The 21803-nt window shown below is 42.5% G+C and overlaps 1 protein-coding gene across 30 annotated transcripts in view; it reads right to left on the bottom strand.

Annotated features, from left to right (window-relative positions):
• The window catches only part of FUT10 (fucosyltransferase 10), a 54332-nt gene that overhangs the window by 14821 nt on the left and 17708 nt on the right, over positions 1–21803 (bottom strand). For all 30 annotated transcript variants that reach the window (XR_012064414.1, XR_012064415.1, XR_012064410.1 and 27 more), the window contains one exon: positions 3148–3983. Coding sequence is in view for 14 of the 30 variants with exons in the window: in XM_072950306.1 (XP_072806407.1) it covers positions 3148–3983 (836 nt within the window). In the remaining 16 variants the exon portion in view is untranslated. The remainder of the gene's footprint in view (positions 1–3147; positions 3984–21803) is intronic.

Here is a 21803-nt window from a genome sequence, read left to right as displayed (position 1 = left end):
CTCAGTACATCCTCACACTGGCTCTCGCCCCTTCACTGCTTTACTCACCCGTCCCTCCCACCCCCTTTCTAGGGCTGCACTCCCCAATAAAATCAAAGCATAAGTGCCTCACCTTCCATGTCCATTTCCTGTGGAACCCAGCTTAAGACAGTTGGTACCAGAAGCGACCCCAGAAAGTATGACTCACCTGATGACAATGAGGTCCCACTGCTGGTAGTAAATCACCAATGAAATTAATAAGCCTATCATCTGTTTTATCATCACATACGTGAGAAAAGGAGAGTCCCTGCTCAGAGAGGAAATAGCTTAAATGCCAAACGAGGACCTGGAGGACCTGGCAAAGATGTACTGGCAAGAACTGGAGCACATGTAGGAGTGTATCTTGAGGGGGTTGGACCAGGTGGGCGGAATATAAGCGAAACAGGCCTTTATGGATCTGGAGGGATTCACCTATGATATAGAACTCAACGTTCTGGCAAGTACGCCCACAGCCAGTCCTAATAGTTTGTTGAATGGCTTTTAAAAACTTACATATGCTGACAGTTTACTGTAAATGAGACAGAGATGCCTGTTGATGGATATTAACATAAAAAGTTGACTGAAACAGTTTTGATCTGCTCTTTAGGTACCAAATTCAGCAAGGCAGCTGCCATTAGATCCACTGTCAAGTTAAGTTCACGATAATCCCCCACCGTCTGCCATGATTTACCTTGTTTTAGTCAGGAGTCAGAAAGGTAAATTAAATTGGGGGTGGGGGTAGGGCTGAGGGGGCCCATCATATAGTAAGATTAGACAGTGCAGTAGGGGAAGAAGGGAGAGCAAAGATAGATTGAGGGGGGGGCAGGGGATGAGTAAAATTGTCTTTATTTGTAAATGACACAATCATTTACATAGAAAAATCCTAAGAAATCTACAAAAAAGATACTAGAACTAATCAGTGAGTTTAACAAGGTGGCAGTATACGAGGTCAACATAGAAAATCAATTTTATTTCTATATACTAGCAATAAAAAAATCAGAATATACAGGGTTTTTTTTAAATACCACTTACTGTAGTATCAAAAACTATGAACCTCTTAGGGATAAACCTGACCAATAAATTATAAAATCTGTACACCAGAAACTACAAAATACTGTTTAGAGAAACTAAAGAAGACCTAAATGGACAGATATATCATGCTTATGGATTAAATGTCTCAATATTGTTCTCAGTTCTCTCCAGATTGGTATATAGATTCAATCCCAAAGAAATGAAAATCCCATCAAGGATTTTTTTTTTGTAGAAATTGACAAACTGAATCTAAAATTTATGTGGAAAAGCAAAAGAACTAAAATAGTGAAAATAAGTTTGAAAAAGAAAAAGCTGGAAGACTGACACTACCTCATTTCAGGACTTCGTGTAAGGCAACAGTACTCAAATACAGACACACTGGTCAGCCCAGAAAGGACCCGTGCACATATGGCCAATTGATTTTTTTAAAAAAGAAGCCAAGGTAATTCAGTGAGGAAAGAATAATCTTTTAGCAAATGGGGCTGTTACAACTGGCTATCCAAATAGACAAACCTCCACTCTTACATCGTATCACATTACAAAAATTAACTCTAAGTGGATCATAGACCTAAATGTAAAAGTTAAAACTGCAAAATTTCTAGAAGAAAACAGAAGCAAATCTTAGTGACCATGGGTTCAACAAAGATTTTTTTTTAAACAGGACAGAAAAAGCACAAACGATAAAGGAAGAAATTTATGAGCCAGACTTCATCAAGATTAAAAACTTCACACTTCATAAGACACTGTTAAGAAAATGAAAAGAAAACCCACAGACTGAAAGAAAACATTTGTTACTTTTCTAATTGACAAAATGACTTGTATTCAAGGTATATAAAGAATTCTTACAACTCAAGAATAACAAGACAAACAACCCAATCGTTTTTTAATGAGCAGAAGACTTAAAGAGATATTTCACCAAAGAAGATACTGATGGCATATATGCCATTAAAAGATATTCAACATGATTAGTTATTAAGAAAATGTAAATTAAACTGCAGTGAGATACAACTATACACCCACTAGAAAGGCAAAAGTAAGAAGACTGGCTAACACCAATTGTTAATGAGTGCAACTCCCATTCAGTGCTGGCAGGAATGTAAGATGGAACAACTCTGGAAAACAATCTGGTAGTTTCTCAAACTGCTGAATGTGCATCTACCCTATGACCTAGCCATTCCACTCCTACGTATTTACGGAAAAGGAATGAAACATCTATCCACACAAAGCTCTGTACATGAATGTTCATGGCAGCCCCATTTGTAACAGTTAGAAACTGGAAGCGGGTGGATGGATAAGCAAATTTCGGTATACCCAAACTTCAGCAATAATGAGAAACAGACTATTGATACACACCACGTTGTGGACAAACATCATTATTATCGTGGCGAGTGAAGAAAGCTAGAACACAAAAGAATATACATTCCCTGATTCCATGTACATAAAATTCTAGAAAACTGCTTTGGCTTCTTTGTCATGAGTGACAAAAAGCAGATGAGTGGTGCCTGAAGCAGGGAGTGGAGAAGGGAGAAATTACAAACGGACAAGAAGAAACTTGCGGAAGGACAGAAATCTTTGTCCTCCTGACTGTGATGATGTAATCAAACTGTAGACTTTACACACATGCAATTTACACGCGTCAATTACACCTCAGTAAAGCTAATTTTTTTTTAAGGTTTAATCCCAATTCTGTAAAGTTTTATTTCTGGTTATTACATGTTGTCTCCCTATTACAGCCTCTTTGAGGTTAGGATCATTCATCAATAAATGCTTTTTGCACAATATCGTATATTCTGACTATACTTCAATAGAAAAGAACGCATGTGGGGGAGGGTATAGCTCAGTGGTACAGTGTGTGCTTAGCATGCATGAGGTCCTGGGTTCAATTCCCAGTACTGTCATTAAAAATAAATAAATGAATCTAATTACCCACTCCCCCGCCCCCCACCAAAAAAACAGCTTTTAAAAAAAAACAGGAATATTCAACCTTCTGCCGAGCCTGGCCTCTCGGACAGAAATGAGGAGCAGAGAGGCGGCAGCTGCAGCAGACGGTGGCAGAGCAGCGGGACCATCAGGGCGGCCAGGCCCGGATTCGCTCACCTTCTCCTGGAGCCTGATGTTGTCCCAGACCTTGGTGCACACCATACACTCAAAGGCGTCGATGTGGTTGTGCTGGCTGAGGTCGTGCACGCCCCACGTGCGCTCCGCGAGAGCCGCGAGGAGCCGCCGGTTGGAGATCTCGCCCCTCAGCTTCCACTCGATGTAGGCCGCGTACCGGCCGTCGTCGCGGTCCAGCTGCCTGATGTACCCGGCCAGCTCCCGGGGGTGGGAGAACGCCGAGACCAGGATAGCGCTTCTGCTACTCGGCAGCCAGTCCGCGATGCTGGGGGAGCCGTGATACACGGGGACCACGCCCAGCTTCAGCGGTCTCCAGAACTTCTCGGTGATGTAGTCGTCGCACACCGCGTTCTCGAAAGCCAGGATGAACTTGTACTGGGCAAGGATCCTGTAAAAGCCGTCGGCGTCCATGGAGGCCGGGTCCGCCAGCTGCTCAGGGAGGTCTCTGTTCCGCAGGCACTCGCCGTAGGAATCCACCTCGATGTAAGCCATCAGCTCGCGGACGTAGCTGTCCCTGTCCGAGGGCGGGTCGCAGTCGGACTGCACGTACACCAGCGGGGCAAGTCTCGTCCGCAGGTGGTTTTTGGACTGCAAGGGCACCAGGTATCGGCGGGACTTCAAGACCTCCACGCCCTCCAAGTACTGGGTGGTTAGTGGCAAGTGGGAATGCCGGCTGAAGGTGGCGGTGTAGTTGAACAAGGTGATGATTGGCTTGTGAAACAGCTTGTAATTGTTTTTCGGAGACTCCTCATGGAACAGGGCCCAGTCGTGACGGGCCTTCCGAGGCAGAGGTAAGCTGTCTATGTTAAAGTCAGTACCTAGGAGAAGAAACGAAAATGTGAGTCTGTCCAAAAGAATGTCAGTGTTGGGGGCAGAGGGTATAGCTCAGTGGTAGAGCGCGTGCTTAGCATGTACGCAGTCCTGGGTTCAATCCCTAGTCCCTCCATTAAATAAATAAACAAGCCTAATTACCCACCCCACCCCCTCGCCAAATAAATAAATAAAAAGAAGGTACCACTTAAAAGAACATCAGTGTTTATGTTGGAGTCCACCTGGTAACATTAGAATACAGAGGAGTTTGAGGCCGTAAGTAAGAAGCACATTACAGTGTCTGCAAAATGCCAGGCAGCCAGTCACGAAGCTTTCACCCAAGAAACTGTTCAGGAGAGGAACCCTAAGGAGAGAGACCTTCTCTTTCATTTTATCAAAAGGGAAATGGGAGGTGTGTCTAGCCTGATCCTAAGGGGGGAATTTATTCCACTGCCTCCTGCAACTGGCTTTTCTTCCCAGAGGTGGTGCCTAAGATGGGGAAAGAGAAATAAAGAGTTAAGACAGTTCTTAAAAAAGAAAAGAGCAAGGAGAAGGAAGCCAAAAAGGGAAATGCAACCAGCTTGGCAGATTGATTAACTGAGGGAAAAAAAAGTGAAATCATGCAAAAGTAGCCAGAACAAACAGACAGGATAGACTTTTTTTTAATCCAACATGATCAATTCCAACAAAGTGCAATGAATCAATCTTAGTCAAAATGGTAGACCAGAGGCTTTTAAAGACTTAAGAGCTGATAACAGCACCATGTTACAGACTGCTGCAGGATGGTCATGAGTTAACAAGCATACCAAGAAATAAAGACGGGATAGCAGGAGTATAATTATGAGCGATTCCAGCTTCCTCAGGATTGACCGGGGAAACCTTTGAAACATGATAACGTGCAGACAGAAATGATGGATGTGGTAATCCATTGTTTCCTGCCCGTGTGGGTGGAGACCCAACCAGAAAGAAGTTTTTTCCATAACTGAGAAAGAAGAATTAAGACAATATCACAATACATAATACAGAACTTCTAAAGTGTTCCAGACACTGATGATTTTTTGGCCCAGTGATTTTGACTTCTTACATGTAAAACGGCATAGCATACAAAAAAATCCATCTTCTAGCATCCACTGGGAAAAACCACACCAAATAAATGCTTTCAGTGTACTAAACCACATTCTCTGGTCAAATTCCTAAAAGTTAATTATGTAATGCCAGTGCACACTCTCTCAGATAAATATATACTCTTTGGTGCCAACAGGACATCAATGAGAAATCAATTAATCACGAAAGGTTTTTAAACCATTAAGGACCAAATAAGATTATTCTGGAGGACACATACTGAGCACAGAGTAACTGCTAAAGTAAGTAGGCACTACTGTCTTGATAATAAGCTTTTATTCTCAATGATCAGGAATGAAAGAATAAAATCTAAAATGGTTATATAATTGTTTTCTTGGCATTTGCTGTATTGCACCTTTAGCATCAAAAAGAACACGCCTCCACACACCTGAAATGTTATGGCATGTAGAGCTGGATGGTCAGCAACGCTTCATGGACAAATATGAGGACATGAAAGAGAACATGAGAAGAAAGCAATTCATCGCATTGAATGGGTGGCTGTCATCAAGGTTCTAGTCTGGTCAAGTGGCCAATGATGGGAACGTAACCTGCAAACTTGAGTTAGGACGTCAAGCTTCCACCCAAGGCAGAGCAGAGAATCAAAGCCATCTGCCTGGGTGAGGAAGACCCAGAGTCCAATCCATAGGAGTCAGGGGCAGGGATCAAGACGTAAGATTAGAGACTGCAGGGGACACAGTTAAAACAAAAGCGGGTCTAGAATTAATTGGGAGACCAGACACAGACGCCTTGAGTGAGTGACGCAAACACCAGTGGCCGTCCGCTGCTAACTGCTGGGTGGCACATAGGTGACTCAATCCGCCTCACCTAGTGGTTGCCACGGCAAAGACCCAAAATGCAGAACAGAGAAGCAGAAAGACACAAAACCTGCCTCCAGTGCTTTGGAGAACGGAGAGGGCCTGACTCCCATCATTGCTCATCTACATTAGTGAAGTACAAGAGACACTAAAGATGGTTATGTCTAGACCTTTCATGGCCAATATCTAGGTCCGCGTGTTGGTAACAGGAATGGGACCTGAAGCTGGTGCCCGTTACAATGAGCCTTCCATTCATTATAACTAGGAGATGCAGGCTTCCGGGCTCATTATTCCTTTAGCCAAGCTGTTCCTGGAACCTTGATGCTGGGAAGGAGGAGAGGCGAGCTCAGGGTCACATGCAATCTACAGTATAAAGAAAAGCCTGCAGAATCTAAGCAAGAAACATTTATTTATGTACATGCTCTAAAAAGAAACATGCCTTTTTTAAAATGAGAGTGTGAGGTTCTCATACATTTATCTCAGTTCTGTTTAGTTTTAGGAGTGGGACTATCTGTAATAGTAGGGGAACGCTTCTTTAATAGAGGAAAGTTAAAGGCATCGAACTTTCCGGAAGCATTTCCCATTACTTGCTACTTTAAAGAGTACTTCCTACTTACTTCCTTAAGATACACACACACATGATCACATTAAAATAGAGTTTTTATCAGATTCTTCCAAACTAAAATTCTCTGAGGAAGGTTAAAAAATGTATGTCCCTTTGCCCAGCGAGTTCCCCCACAAACTCAGAACTTCAGATGGTAAATACTCAAGAATTCCTAAGTTAGAACCATAACAGACCGAAAATACTTTACTGAGGATATCGCTGCCTCCAATGTGAGTGCCGATATTGAGCAATTTCTAGAAGGTACTGGATGTGGCAGGAGACAGCTGAGTGCCTCTGACTCCTTTAACTCCCTCTGACTCCAGGGCAATGCCCGTTATAACAAGAGTTGGAACTAGGGGTCTTTAAAGAAATGAAAATCAACTCAACTATGGTAAATCCATAAAAATGCGACCAACTTGCGTGTGACTGGTTCAGTAGTTTTAGATACTCATCTTCACTGGCTCTTACATTTAACAACTTCAGATTCAAACTTTTATTTCTCTGGGTTATTTTGTGTTTGCTGAGTGCTGACAAATTCCTTCCTTCCTTTAAATAACAGCTGACAAACAGATCTGCAGCACTAAAAGTGCACTGTAAAGGGAGTCACAGCTTGGAGTGCAAATGGAATAAAATTAATGCTGGCAAACGGTGCCAGACTGCTGGCTCTGGAGACTGAATTCGCAATGGCAGACAAGCAGAGGAGTGACAATACTTTGTGATACTTTTACGTGCTCCGTTTCTTCTGCGGGAGCATACACTCTTCTTTTGTTATTCCCACACAAACTGGTGAAAACAGAAGGCAACACAGATTATCAACCCCACTCTACTAAGAACGTTTAGCTTGAGTCATGTATCTGTAGTTAAAATAAACCCTGGTGGGGACCAGAATTTTCAGACTGGCTAATGGCAAAGGACCAGAGGAATCCCTGGCCCCACTACAGTGTTGATTCTGTGGAATAACTTATTCTTGGTGCTCCCAAGACACCCACAGAAATATTACCCAGCTGAAACCCAGTCCACTTGGGAGGTGGCATCTCTTCATTCAGGAAAAGAAATGCTCCAACACAGTGTCCTCCAAAGGTCATCTCTGGTTTCAGAAAGAACCTCTACTGTAAAACAGTGTGTCCCATAAAATGTGATCCCGTAAAAAGTGCCCCAAGAGAGGGAACTAAAACTTTGGGGGGGAAACAATTTAAGCCAAGGGGTTGCCTCATACATAATACTATCATCTAGCATTTGCACAGTTTGTTGCTATTTTTAAAGCCATTTCACGTGCATTTGCTCGACTCACCCATACCACCCCAGCAGTTCATCTGTTTTCTCCAAGGTTCTGAGGGTTAACTGAAGATGTCACACGTGCGTCTCTGCAGACAGCCTGGCTCTAGAAATTGCAGAGGGACCCCGGCAGACCACTCGACCCAAATGCTCTTGTGCTAACTTCTCAACCACATTCTTCCCTCCCCTCCCATCATCTCCCTGCATGAGTCCTTCTACCTGCCCCTCAATCAGTCCTATAACGTGGAACCCCCTCTCAGTAATACATGTTCAATTAGGCGTCTGTCCATTCTACCCCCGGGCATGGAAATTCCTCAAGCCCCCTTATTGAGCCTGTGCTGCAGGCCAGTCAAGGACTTTGCGGTCCCCTTCCTAACAGCACAGGGCCAGAGGTAAGAGTACAAATAGAGTCCTGCCTATCCTCTGCCTCAGTATTTAAAGGCTGTAAGTCAGTCTAACAAGCTGTTAAATGTTTTATCTTTCTGCCTTTACATATGCATACATTCATGATTTTTTTTTTAATGTGCAGAGCAACAGTTCACAGCAAATATGGATAACAGTTTCTGCCACAAATCATGACTGAGTCTCCTCGGGGCTCGGCGTGGGGTGAGAAGAGGAGAAGGGCGAGGCTCCTTCCTCACCTGCAGACTCTCCCTCACCTAACCCCCCAAACCTTCCCCTCCTTTCACTCAGGACACCACAGGGGAAGCGTCATTTGCTCTCCCTCCTTGGGGCCCTGTCCCTCCCTCCCTCCAGAAGCACCTGAGTGTGTCACCTCTAAGGCTCCTCCTCTGCTGAGAGTCCCCACCAAGTAACCTCCGCCCCAGCTCCGTGGGCATCAGCCTCTCAGTCCCTCCAAGGAACCTGCAGCTGGAAGGCCAGGTTCAATTCAGCACTCTCGGGTCCCGCAGAGGTGCAGGCTAGAATGCAGGGCTGCCTGGCCCCCATTCCTCCCACCCCTGGCTCTGACCCACACTGTGGGCGGCCCCGCACACATGGACACGGACGCCTCTATCTGCAAGTCCAAGGTCCGTCCTGGCAAAGTCTCCCTCCCTGACCAAACGGTAATCAGGCCCTCTTCTCACTGTGCCTGTGCCTCAGCCTTGGCCGGCTGCCCTCCCCTGGCCTGCAGAGCCCAGTGTCAGCAAAGCATTCTGCTCCGCTGGTTTAGTGAGAATCCCCCACCCTGGATGTCTGATCAAGTTCCTCATCCCCCACACTTGATGCCTAAGCCCTCGGCCTGCTTTTAGCAAGAATCTTGTTGGGAGAGGGTATAGCTCAGTGGTAGAGTGTGTGCTCTGCATGCATGAGGTCCTGAGTGGTCCTGGGTTCAATCCCCAGTCCTTCCATTTAAATAAATAAATAAATACAAACTGAGTTACCTCCTCTCCTCCAAAAAGACAATGTTGTTAAGCCAGTTTGGCAAGAATCTTCCCACCCTTGATAACCTCTTAGTAATTTTCCATCCACTGACCCCCCTCCCTCTGCTTGTTGGCTGTCGGTCCCCAGCTGTGTCTGCTGTACTTGGAGTGGAGCTCAGTTCTATACTGAAGTCTCTCTCTTCTCCTCCAGTAACTCGAATGAAATCCACCTTGCTGTTTTGAACAAGTGTCCAGGGCAAAGTTTTTCCTTTATATTCCATGCGTTTGCAGCCACCCCCTGGCCAATCCTCAAATCCAGGGGTGAATACTAAGAGCCCGGCTTGCCCTTCAGAGGACAAGCCAGAGAAGCAGCCAGGGCGGGCTCAGAGAGTGGGCTCCACCTTGGCCTTAGGGGCAGGGCGTTTTGGGATCCTGGTATGTGAAGCATGATGTCTAAGGCGGAGGCGTGGGCTCTGTGACCTAGGTCTGTAGACTCTTCACCCTGCATGAAGGGGCACATCTGAGGAAGGCCAAAGTAGGCTCCTCCTGAAGTCTAAAGGTCCTCTTGAGTCTAAAGGTTCCACTATCCAAATTAAGTTGCCAATCATCCTCCTTAAGCCTGGTTACTGGGAGTCTGGAAGTCATGCTCTGAACTAAACAGAGGCCTGAGGCACCTTTTCTGAGTCCTTAAACCAAGGGTACAAATTCAGATTTAAAACCTCTGAACAATGACACCCAATACGGTTGGGCAAGAAGAGGAGCCGGAGGATGATTACTTCCTTTTAGCACTTTCCCCCAAAGTGACTCCTTTTCAATGATTTATTTTATTGTTTTTTTTTCTTTTGAGGGGGGAGGTAGTTAGGTTTATTTATTTATTTATTTTTGACGGAGGTTCTGGGGATTGAACCCAGGACTTTGTGCATGCTAGGTACACACTCTACCACTGAGCTATACCCTCCTCCTCCTCCAATGATTTATTCTAAAACAAGCCAACATGACTACTGTGGTTCCACCCCCACTCAAGTTTTGACTGCTACTGATGGACCCTAAATTTACACTCCATCCAGACTGTTTCCCTGAGCGTCAACCGGATATCTAACAGCATTCTAGAAATGTCCGCCTGAATTTCTTCCCCTTCTTTTGCTCCACTATTCAACCCCTTTGTAATCCATTCTTGTAGTAAATTCCTACTGTTTGAAATACCTAGAATAATTTGTTTTCCTATCAGACTATGATTGACACAGAAGCCCATTCCAAAAGCTTGAGGCGTAACTCACTGTGACTTTATTCCAAGTTCCATTGCAAGTTTTCTCTTGCTTTCTCCTTGATTTTTCTAAAAATGTTACGTTTCTTCACAGTTCTACCCCCTTGTTACCACCATGCCAAGCTTCTGTTTTCCCCTCTGAGAACCACCTTTCTCTTATTTCTTAGTCCATCTGGTGCGAATGTAGAAGCAGAAAAAAAGCCTATTTAAGAAGGGAAAATATAAAATCAGAAAATGAGGCTCCCTTTTAGAAAGGAACTATCAAATTACTTGAAACCAAAAGTACACTCCTCATTCAGGTACTGTGTTGAAAATTCCTCCTCTGAGCTGCTAATTAAAATATGCAGAATTCTGATGAACCAGATGGCGCAAAGAACGATGAGGTGGAGGTGAAGGTCTACAGGAAAGCTGTATTTGACCACATTCTAAGTTGTATCACAAATTACAAGTCCTCTTCACTGTGTTTTTGACCTTTAATGTTGAGAGAGATGAAGACTTCCTTGTTGCTAAAAGATTTTATCAGAGAGCCATCAGAAATGAACCTCTCCATGGCCAAAAGATGTTCAAGCTTATAAAACAATGGGCAAAGCACAGCTTTCGTGGGAGATGGCAGCGGTTCATAGATCACACCTACTGTGACTCACCTCAGCTGAAGCTGGACTCACAGTGACCTCACAGAGTCTCTGTTCTCATTTCCTGCCTTGGATTAAATAATTTGTTTCATAAAGCTCAAACAACTTTCCATTTTTGAGATAACTGTTACAATTGCTACCTCCTTGCCACAGCTGTCTGCAATAAGCTTAACAGCACATTCAAGTCCTCGAAGGTTTCTAAATCTAAACAGAAAAGGAAATTCAGTTTCCTCCACAGTAAGAATTAAGAAGGAGAGTTAGGTCTTGTGAAGACCAAGAAGAAAGCAGAGCGGGAAAAACAGTTTGCAATGCCACCCAAAGCACTGCCCTCCTCTCCCTGGGGAGACAGGAGCTGCAGTCCCCTGGGCCAGTTAACAAAGCAGCTTCGACAAGTCCTGCAACATTCTGCCGAACTCTGACAGGGAACTCTCGTGGCCCTCTTTAGGGTTTGTGATATTTCTCAAGGCACTCGGAAGAATTTACTCTCCGTTACTAAAAGCCACATTAGGGTGTTTCTACATCTCACTTTCTGACTCCCTCTACTGCGGCCAACATGTGTGGTGACAGGAGACAGAGAAGGACAGCGATCCCTAAAAAGCAAAGTTCTAGGAATCCTCCTATTTGGAAAGCATTAAACTGGAAACTCTGGGGCTTCAAAGATGAACAAAATAAGCCCCAGGGCTCTTATGGTTATTAACGTAAATGTTAAACCATTAGTTAAAATTCAACATAGAATTACTCAAATGCATATAGGTGGTTGCTCCCTATTCAATTACCCTCTGGCTTTTTGGATGGACCTGCACTATAGCATTTATCATTCTCACTTGTCATTATGTGAGCACCTGTCTAGCCCCTCAGCAGACAGGGAGACTTTCGAGGACCCATGCCTTGTTCATCTTTGCCTACAGAACCTAACATAGTGCCTGGGATGTAGCAGGTACCCAAAGATATTTGGGAAAATAAAGACAAATGCATTTTTGGTCTTATTTTGCCAAAGTCAGGCTTAAGCTTATTTGGGCAAGAAGAGGTAGAGAAAGAGCAACAAGTAAAAGTAGAAATTGGGTGTTAATAGCAAGTATTTGTCAAGGGGATAGCGCTCCACTGGGACCACTGGGAATTCTTTAAAAAAAAAATCTTAAAATTAAGTCAAAGCATTGAAAGCCCTTCATACAAGTGTCATCTACAAATGATATCAGTCCCATTCCAAGCAAACAGGAAATTCAGTTCACAGTCCTAACTGTTTGATTTCATGACCAGCATCTCCACCCAATGTGGTCAACAGGTTTCTGTAAACATAAAAGAATGCATGAAGTTAGGAAGAAAGAAATGAAAATGAATTGGTGAGACAATCACATGATCTTAGGCCCTTTCTCCTACCTCATTTACTCTGACAAGTGTAGCAATTTTATTTTAATTACTTATGTTAATACTTCATGGTAAAGTAGTAAGTGATACTATTACCTCATTTAAATAATAATGAAGTCTTAGCAACAATTTGGCATCCAGTCATTAATTCTTGGCAAAAAAAAAATTTACAGTCAATGATTTGAGAAAGAATTAATGAGTTCTGAGAATACAAAAATGGGATAGTGAAGAAATGCTGAAGAATTAGATTTTTTTTTTAATCAAAAACTTAAGATTTATTTAGGAAAAAGTCAAATGTAATAGGGAGAGGTAGGTGAACAGGAGCTAAGACAATGAAAAAGTATTTTAGAACAGTAATGTTGATTCCAGTTTTCTTTCTAGACTCTCACATACAGAGAACACCAAAAAAAAAAAAGAAAGAAAGAAAGAAAGAGAAAAAAACAGTGATGTACGATTAACAAGTATGTTAAATAAATATGAATTTCCTTAGTTTTCATAATTTTTAAATTGTCTACATTCGGAATATGGAAGTAGAAAGCTAATCAGTCCGATCATCTGAAGAACTAGACTCTTAACCTAAGTTTCGGTATGGAAGACCTTTAGGCAGAGGGCACTTCTGGAGTGTTCCATGCTGACCACATTTTCAACAGTGTTTATTACGTGGAAACATCTTAGCAGTCAGTCATGGAAAAACACTAAAAATCATTCGAATCCAGAGCTCATGTGAAGTCCATGAAATTATAACTTGCAAGTTAAGTCAATAAGCCAAGTGTCTTAAGTTTTTTTCTGACCTTTATACAAATCAAAAGTATAAGTAAGCAACAAATAAGATTTTATTCAAAGCAGAGCAAATTCCCAACTTGCTGTCTGAGCTGGAGAAATTTAATTATCTATTTGCATTTTGTTTCAAGTGTTTCACATGTTAAAAGAATTCAAACGTTGAGGGGAAACTGGTACAGCCTTGTCGAGGCCAATTTGGCAGTAGGCACCAAAATTTAATGTAATTTTTCCATTAACACAGCAACTCCATTCTCAAATATCTAGAGAAATAAGAGTAAAACATATGGGCAGAGACATACAAGTATGTTCATGGTAATGTAACAGAAAACCAGCAACATACATACCCATTGACAGGGGAATCGTTAAATAAATTTAGGCATCTCTGCACTACTGAACCAACATAGCTTTCAAAATAATGAAGTAAACTGATACAGTCTAACAAGAAAAAACAGTCTTTAAAACATATTTTTAAATGGAAAAACCAATATATATCTATAGTATGATTCTATTTAAAAAAGAAAACAGACAAAAAAAAAAAACAGGCTGAATTCCATTACACATAAAAATTCTGGAAGGATAGCCACTAATCTAACTGGGACAGGGACTGAGAAAGTAAGGGTGAAATGTCCTTTCTGGCTTAGTAGATTTCTTTATTGTTTAAACTGCATCAGTTGATATATTCATGCATTACTTGGGGTAAGTTTTAAAAATCAAAAAATTAAAGGGGAAAAATGAGACACCTCTCTCAAGAGAAGCATGAAAAAGTCTCACAAACTGTGTACATTACGTAAAGGCTCACAGATACAGCCCAACACTGCCAGGTGGGCAGGGGAGGGTACAGCTCAGTGGTAAAGCACATGCTTAGCATGCACGAGGTCCTGGTTCAATTCCCCAGGACCTCCATTAAAAACAAAACAAAACAACAAGAAAAACAACAAAAAAGGCGTGTCATCCAGAGGGCTGCTTAGGAAAGACTGCCATTGGAACCCGGCATGCTTTTAAGAGTATCGTATTTCAGAATTTACGTGGAAAATACATACAGCACAGTTAACTGTCAGGAATTTCATCAGCCCCAAAAGGAAAGCTGGCAGATTACAGTTTACTAGAATATCAACAGGTGAATGTGCTCTGCTAACATCTAGCTAACAAATTAGTTCCTGTGTAAACGAGAGATTAGCACATATGCTCAGAGAAGCCATGTTAGAGCAATGCCTTGTAATTCAGTTGAAAAAGTGGTTAGATTTTTTAAAATTAAACATATCAAGACAATCAAGCTGGAGCCCATCAAACCAAGCACCCTGAAATGACAATAATTTTTAACTGAATTTGTTCATCTTCGTGCTTTCAATATGTGCTTCATAACCTTGATGATATGTAAAAGCACTCAACGTTGGCGATGTCAGAGCCCTCAAAATAGCATTCTGGAAAGCAGAGAAGTAATGAAACATAATGCGTCCTTAACAAGATAGGAAACCAAACTATAAAAAATATTTTTTTAAAAAACCGGTTGGAATCAGGTAAGTGACACAAAACCCAGCAAACCCTCCAGCTGGATGGCTTCCAGAAGGATTCTCCCAGAGCTGGGTCCCTCGCAGCTGAGCCTCAAGGTGAAGAAACACAAAATGTCCATCCTTCTTGCCCTTCCTCTGTTGTTTAGAAGCTCCTTCCTGCTGCCCCACTGTCTGTACCATGTCTCCTGGAGGGGCTAGGTGACCAACTTGTCCCAATTTGCCTGGGACTTACCCAGTTTCACCAGTGAAAATTCCAGACCAGAGGAACTTCCTGAGTCCTGGGTGACTCAGGACGGTTAGTCACCACCCCCACAAGGCCACAGTTTCATCCAAGACAAACATATCCAGGCCCTCGATAGCTGCAGGACGGCATGAGAGGCATGTGTCTTATTTTATGTCATGTAAGTCGATGTTGTGGGCTACAAATTGGACTTCCATCTCTTTTTGATTAGAAAGTAGAGGCATCAAATACGTGCTGTGAGACAGAAGCCAGACAAAGGAGAGCCCAAAGCAGACAATTCAATTTATATGAAGTCTCTAAACCAGCAAAACCAACCTCTGGTGACAGAAATCAGATCAGTGGTCTCCTGGGGGGGGGGGGGGCAGAGAGCGGGAAGCTGGGAGGAGGACTGACAGAGGGGCACACGGAAAGTTTCCGGAGTGGGTAAGTGCTCTGTCCTTTGGCTGATATTGTCACCAGTTGCTGACTTAAAATGTGTGCATTTGTTGTCTGTAAACTCCACCTTTCAAGAGTTGATTTTAAAGAGTGAGAGCTTCTGTCACTCAAGGGATTCGGGGCAGACTGGAGCAGACGCTTTTAGGGATACTGCTGGGGGGATTCCTGGGGCTCGGGGAAGATCCAAGATCGACGGTCATTCTCAAGTCTGTGCTTACAGGATTCTAAGGGAGCAGCATGTTACCCGCATTCCTACATAAATTCAAATTTCACTCAGAGTTTGTGCAGTCCTTGACTACAGGAAATCGTACAGATTCCTTCTCCGGGAATATCGAAAGAAAAGCATAGCTAATGTTCTCCCATTCTACATTGCTCTGTTGTTGTTATAACTATGAACTCCTCCAAAGACTGGAAGCCCAGAGGTACAACAAAAGGCAGGGGGGTAGACTTCAGTGCCTCTGAATAATGCAACAGGGCAGCCCAAGATAAACACCTTCGAGCGCAGAGGTAACCCCAGCTGTGGGAACCTAATCTAATAAAAGCGTGCGAAGGGGCTTCTGTTCAGGAGGTGGTCTCCTCTCTGAGCTTGCCGCTGTATTTACCTCCTTCAAGGAAACATCTAGAGTTGTCTAGAGACTAGGGGACAGAGGCAGAGACTTCCAGGATGGAAGGGTGGAGTACCTGAGGCGGGTCCAGAGGACTCAAACAGACGTCCTTCACTGCATCACTAAGTGACCCTTGAAGGGAAACAGTCCTTGAATATTTGATTTTTTTAGAATGTTATCTTGCCCATCACTTTTCCGTTCTCCACCTCTTCCTTGATGCCAATGCTACCCAGAGAACTGGTATGCACTGCAAATAGAAGGCATCCGATGCTGAACTGATGGGACCTGCTTTGTGATCCTGTAGCACCCACAGGAGGGGAAGTTCTGCCCACTGGTGGTGATCGTGGGAGAAGAGAGCAGCCCAGACTTTAAAAGGTCTGTAGGGAAGCTTCCATGAATTCACACTGGAAATTTCTCAAGTGAAAAGCCAGAAGTCTCCCACATGACATACATCCGGCAAAGAAGAAGTAAGACTCAAGCCTCGGGTGTGTGCCTGCGTGTACATTTCCATGTGCCAAGTGTCCGCTGGTCCCTGCTAGCCAGTAAAGCCGCTCTTGGCACTGCACCAGCAGAGCCAAGCATCTTCCCAGAATTATTTCCCAACAGGGAAATGGAAAGTTATTGGGTTGCCTCCCCCGTCTGATGGTGTGTAATGAAGTCCAGTACATAGCTGAGATGCCGGCCCAGGGACACACCAGAGCCAATCCTGTCCCCTGCAACCTTCGAGCGGAGCTGGCATGCAGGGGCTCCAGGGCAGCGCCATCCGCCTGGCCAGGCCCTTCAGGCCGGCCGCCGGTTACTGAAGGCCATCCCGCACAGCCGTCTCACTCAGGTTTCCTACCACATCGTCAGGTCCCCTCTGTCTAATAATGAGCGGTGGATAGCCGCTGGGTGTTATGGTCCAAGGCCATTCCGATGCCAAGCCTTGAAAATAAATCCTCCCCCTGTAACTTGGAGCTAGTGCTCAGGGAAACATAATGGCACCACAGAGATAGCTCTGCGCTTGCATGAAAGGAGTTAGAGGATTAGAATCGGTGAATGACGTTATGAGAAAAATAGCACATTCACAGATCCAAGGTACGTAAGAAAATTAAGATAGAATAACACAAAATCAGGATGAAGGAGAGAGACAGGGAAATGCTGAAGTAGTTTTAACCCACAGCACAGCTGGAATGAGGCCCGGATGAACCACCGAGCAGTATTTCTATCAGTCTGCTCTTCAGCAGACACCCCGAAGAGGATGTGCAGCTTTCAGCTTGACTGAACGGCTCTATCTCAGAATGAAAAACTGCAGAGTGCCATTACTTAACAAGAATGGGAATCTTTAGAAAACCTTCATTTGGGCTTTAAAACAACAATACGCCAAACTAACAAAGGAAAAGGAATCAGAATGACATCGAACTTCTAGAATACAGTGGAGCAAACCCTTCAAAATTCTGAGAGCAGATAAACTTGCCTTATACTCTTCTTGGGAAATAGAAGGGGGCTGCAGTCACTCAAGGAAGTAAATCAAGAAAGCGGGAAGCAGACCTAGGAAACAGGAAATCCAACATAAAGCAGCAAAAAAAAAAAAAAATCCTCAGGGTATTTGAAAACCCAGGGTGAGTGTATTCAGCAGGATTAGTAACAAGTCCAATTTAGAGCAGGAGGAGGGTGCAGAACAAATGTTCCCTAGCGGAGAAATAAAACTGACAGACGATCTAATATGTCAGACCACTTATTTAAACTTTACGTACGTACCTAAAATTTATTTGTTTGATACACATAAAAATTCTACATACACAGGTAGGCATGTGATGTATCTGATGAACTACTGTTAAAATAAAGTTAGTGACAAGTAATTAATAAAAACTAGGCAATTTTTTAAAGACAATGATTAGTTCTAGGTAAATAAAGTATCAAAAAAGGAAATGTAATCCCTGGCTCTATGCTGAGCAACATTTCATAGTCATAATAATGTAAACAATGCTGGTGAGATGTTATGATGTTCAGAAATTATTTAAAATAAGAGGGTGAGGAATGTGGGATAATCAAACACAAATAAGAGAATATTGGAATATATATGTGTGTATAAATAAATCACTATGCTTGACAACAAAAATTAACGCATTATAAATCGATTATACTTCAATTTTTAAAATTAAAATTAAAAAAAAGAGACAGAAGATTGATGATTGTTGAAGCTGGGTGAAAAGTACCAAAATGAAAACTTCAATTTCTAATAATTATATAGTAGACAATGATTTCTGATGTAATAAAATTTGGCTATATTAGACAGATTTGGGGGGAACATATATATATGTGTGTCTGAGGAATGTCATTAAAAAAAATTATAATTGTCTCGAGAAATACAAGTATGCACATATTATTTAGAAATATGAACACAAATTCCAGGAAAGAGAGGTATAAAGGAGAGGGAAAAAAACTTTTTTTAATTTAAAAACACTTTTAATACTATTTGATTTTTTTAATTGCTTATGCATTACTTTGGTAAAAATTAACAAACTTCTTCATCCTCTTAAGATATTTTTTGTTATGGTGGTATATAATTTCAGTGTCATTTTCCCTTTATTTATGCAATGAAATGAAAAGAATTAAGGGGTAATATGTGAACATAAAAAAAGGGAAGCTGGAAATGATAAAAATTCAATAGCCGCTTCCATTATGAGGTTTGACTGTACATACTGCCCTCTAGTGTCAAGTCGTGGGAAAGCATCTTAAATTTTATAAACTCTAGATACACTTAAATCTTCAAATGTCGCACGCTCTCTTTATCCTGGATCTTCTACACTCTCCATGCAGTAAGTCTCCTATTTCTAGGATCCAAAACTCAGGTTTGGACTATTAGTTTTATGATATGGCTTTGGTGTGAATTCAAAAGGTTTTGATGGGAGGGTCTTAGAACCTGGTCATGATTAATGGGGAAATGTGTTCTGAGTTCCTTAACAACTATTTATTCAGTTGGGGAAAAGGATCCATTTGTTTGTCATTTCTTCAATTCCTTGAGGATTGAAGAACCAAATACAGTGCTGGACACAAGGCTGACACATAGATGCTCAAAACATAGTGAGTGAGTCTGGTAGGTGACTGATCTCAGAACTCATTTTGCTATTTGTGGACCACCTGGAGGGATGACGTGTCACAGAGTGACCCCTGTGGTCATTAATAACTGCCAAAACCAAATATTTAAGGAACAGGGACTAGGCAACACAGATGACATAATCTAATTCACTCCTGGAGAGAAAATGGACAGATCAAATGACATCTCCCATCGCCCTCCATCCCCTCCCAAAAGAAAACACACACACACACACACACACACAACCACTCACTTTTCACCAGTTTTGCAATGAAAAGAATGCATTTTCTTCCTAAGCTTTATTTACTAATTGATAAAATCTCGCATCTCTCCCTGCCAAAGCACTGACATTGTTCAGTCCCAAGCCTTGTTCCTCTGCTCATAGATAAGGAGGAGCCCTGAACTTCCCCTGACTTCAACTGTTTTCTCCTTCTAGAGTGGTTGTTCCTCCTCCCTGAGACTCCACCTCCTGTCCCACTTCCCACACTTGCTTTTCTAATCACAGAGAGATGTGCATGGACCAGCTGTTCAAGTCATGCCGGTGTCAATACCTACAACAGCATAGGCTGGGTTTTACAGAGAAGCACTCTTTTGCAGGGTTTCACACAAATCTTCCTTCTCCAGCAGTTCTATTCAAGGTCAGAAATTCTTTAACTTGCTCTAAGTCATTCTAACTTTGGCTCCTGATCTATGAGCAGAGATCCTAATTCCTACATCAGTATTCACTTGATTAACATGTTGACCAAGAAAATCATATGATAAATTTGTATTCATCCATATAAAATCGGGAAGACAATTCTTGCAACTTCTGACCTTCACAAATGCACCACAGAGACCTTGGACATTTCAGATTCTGAGTCTTTGTTGGCAATCAGAGATGATAAACTGTCACTTGAATTGCCATTATTTTTTCTGTTTTTTCTTCTTTCTTTCTTTTTCTTCCAGCTTTAATGAGATACGACTGACACATCGCACAGTAGAAGTCTACAGCATAATGACCTGACTTACATCATGAAATGATCCCCACAAGCTTAGTGAACCTCTGTCATCTCATAGTGATTAAAGTGCAATATTTTATATTGATGGTACACTAGTCTTCCCAAGAGCCAACAAGTCCATCAACAGGGATAATAGTTTCTAGAATAAATTCTGAATCTACCAACCTGGCACATAACTGGAAAGGGTCTGTGTCTCTTCAGGCACAGCAAATGGAAAAAAGGCCATTGCCAAAATCTTTAGAAAGCCACCAGAATATCAGGGAAAGAACATAGGTCTTTGAGACAAGGGAGTTAGGGCTTAAAACTCAGGTGAGCCACATGAATATGATAGCAAGGGGAAGGACTACCACCACCTGCCATAAGCTCCCAAACAAAGCTGTGGTGGCAACAGGAAACTGGCTTCTCCTCTTCCTTTACTACCCCCCACTGCACCACTATGCCCTTTTGATTTATTGGGGCAGGAATCTTTCCAATCCTAGAGAGGCCCCCTGAAAAGCCATATGTCACTAACTGTTGCCCAAGTCCCATCTGAGCTGGCCCTCCAGCCTCCATGACCAAACTCCAGCGACGAATTCTCCCTTTGGCTCCATTTCTCTTCTAGATCATCTGTTCTTTTGCTTCTTAGTTTCCACTGGAGCATTTTCCCCTCCCTTTCCCCACTCCTGATTAAGCAGTGGACAAACTGGGCTTTTCCAACCTAAAAGGCACACCAGAGGTTTCTCCCCTGGCGGCTCTCTGCTGCCCCCTCTCCTCCCGAAACGGAACAGGCCGCCGCTCCGGCCACAGAATCTCCTTCCAGGTTTCAGGAATGCTCAGCACTTACTGAGGGCTTGCAGTGTGCCAGGCACTGTGCCAGGCACTGTGCCAGGTTTGGAGACACAGCAGTGAGCAAAATCAGAAATGCCCTGTTCTCACGGGGCTTAAGGTAGACAGTGGATAAGCCGGGCATTAATCAACTAATCACACAAGTAAATGTAAGGCCCAAGCTCAAACATGTGTTATGAAAAAGGATAAAACAATGTCGTTTGCAGCAACATGGATGGACCTGGAGATTGACATACTAAGTGAAGCGAGCCAGAAAAAGAAAGAAAAATGCCATATGATATCACTTACATGTGGAATCTAAAAACAAAAAAGGACACAAGTGAACTTATTTACAAAACAGAGACAGACCCACAGACACAGAGAACAAACTTATGGTTACCAGGGGGAAAGAGGTGGGGAGGGATAAACTGGGAGTTCCGGATTAGCAGATACACACTACTAAATATAAAACAGATAAACAACAAGGTCCTACTGTATATCACAGGAAACTATCTCTATTTTTTACCTTGTAATAGCCTGTAATGAAAAAGAATATGAAAAAATATACATGTATAACTGAATCACTATGCTGTACACCAGAAACTAACACAGCATTGTAAACCGACTATACTTCAATACAAAAAAAAAAAAGTTACATGTAACATGCTTAGAGATGCTTAGAGCAGTGTCTGGAACATATTAGTGCTCAGTAAGTGTTAGTTACTATTATTGTCTAGAGCAGTGCTAGCCAGTAAAACATAATGAGAGCTACAAAAACAATTTTAAGTTTTTAGTAGTCATATTTGAAAATGGCAAATGGGAACAGGTGGAATTAATTTTAAATGAAATACTTTATTGACCCCAATATCTAAAACATCGTTTCAACAAATACTAAACGTAGAAATCATTAACAAGATAGTCTCTATTCTTATTTTTG

This window comes from Vicugna pacos, chromosome 26 (assembly GCF_048564905.1).
Source record: "Vicugna pacos chromosome 26, VicPac4, whole genome shotgun sequence".
In the NCBI taxonomy this organism is placed as follows: Eukaryota; Metazoa; Chordata; class Mammalia; order Artiodactyla; family Camelidae; genus Vicugna; species Vicugna pacos.
Note: the sequence above shows the minus strand (reverse complement) of the source record. Positions and strands in the feature narration are given on the sequence as shown.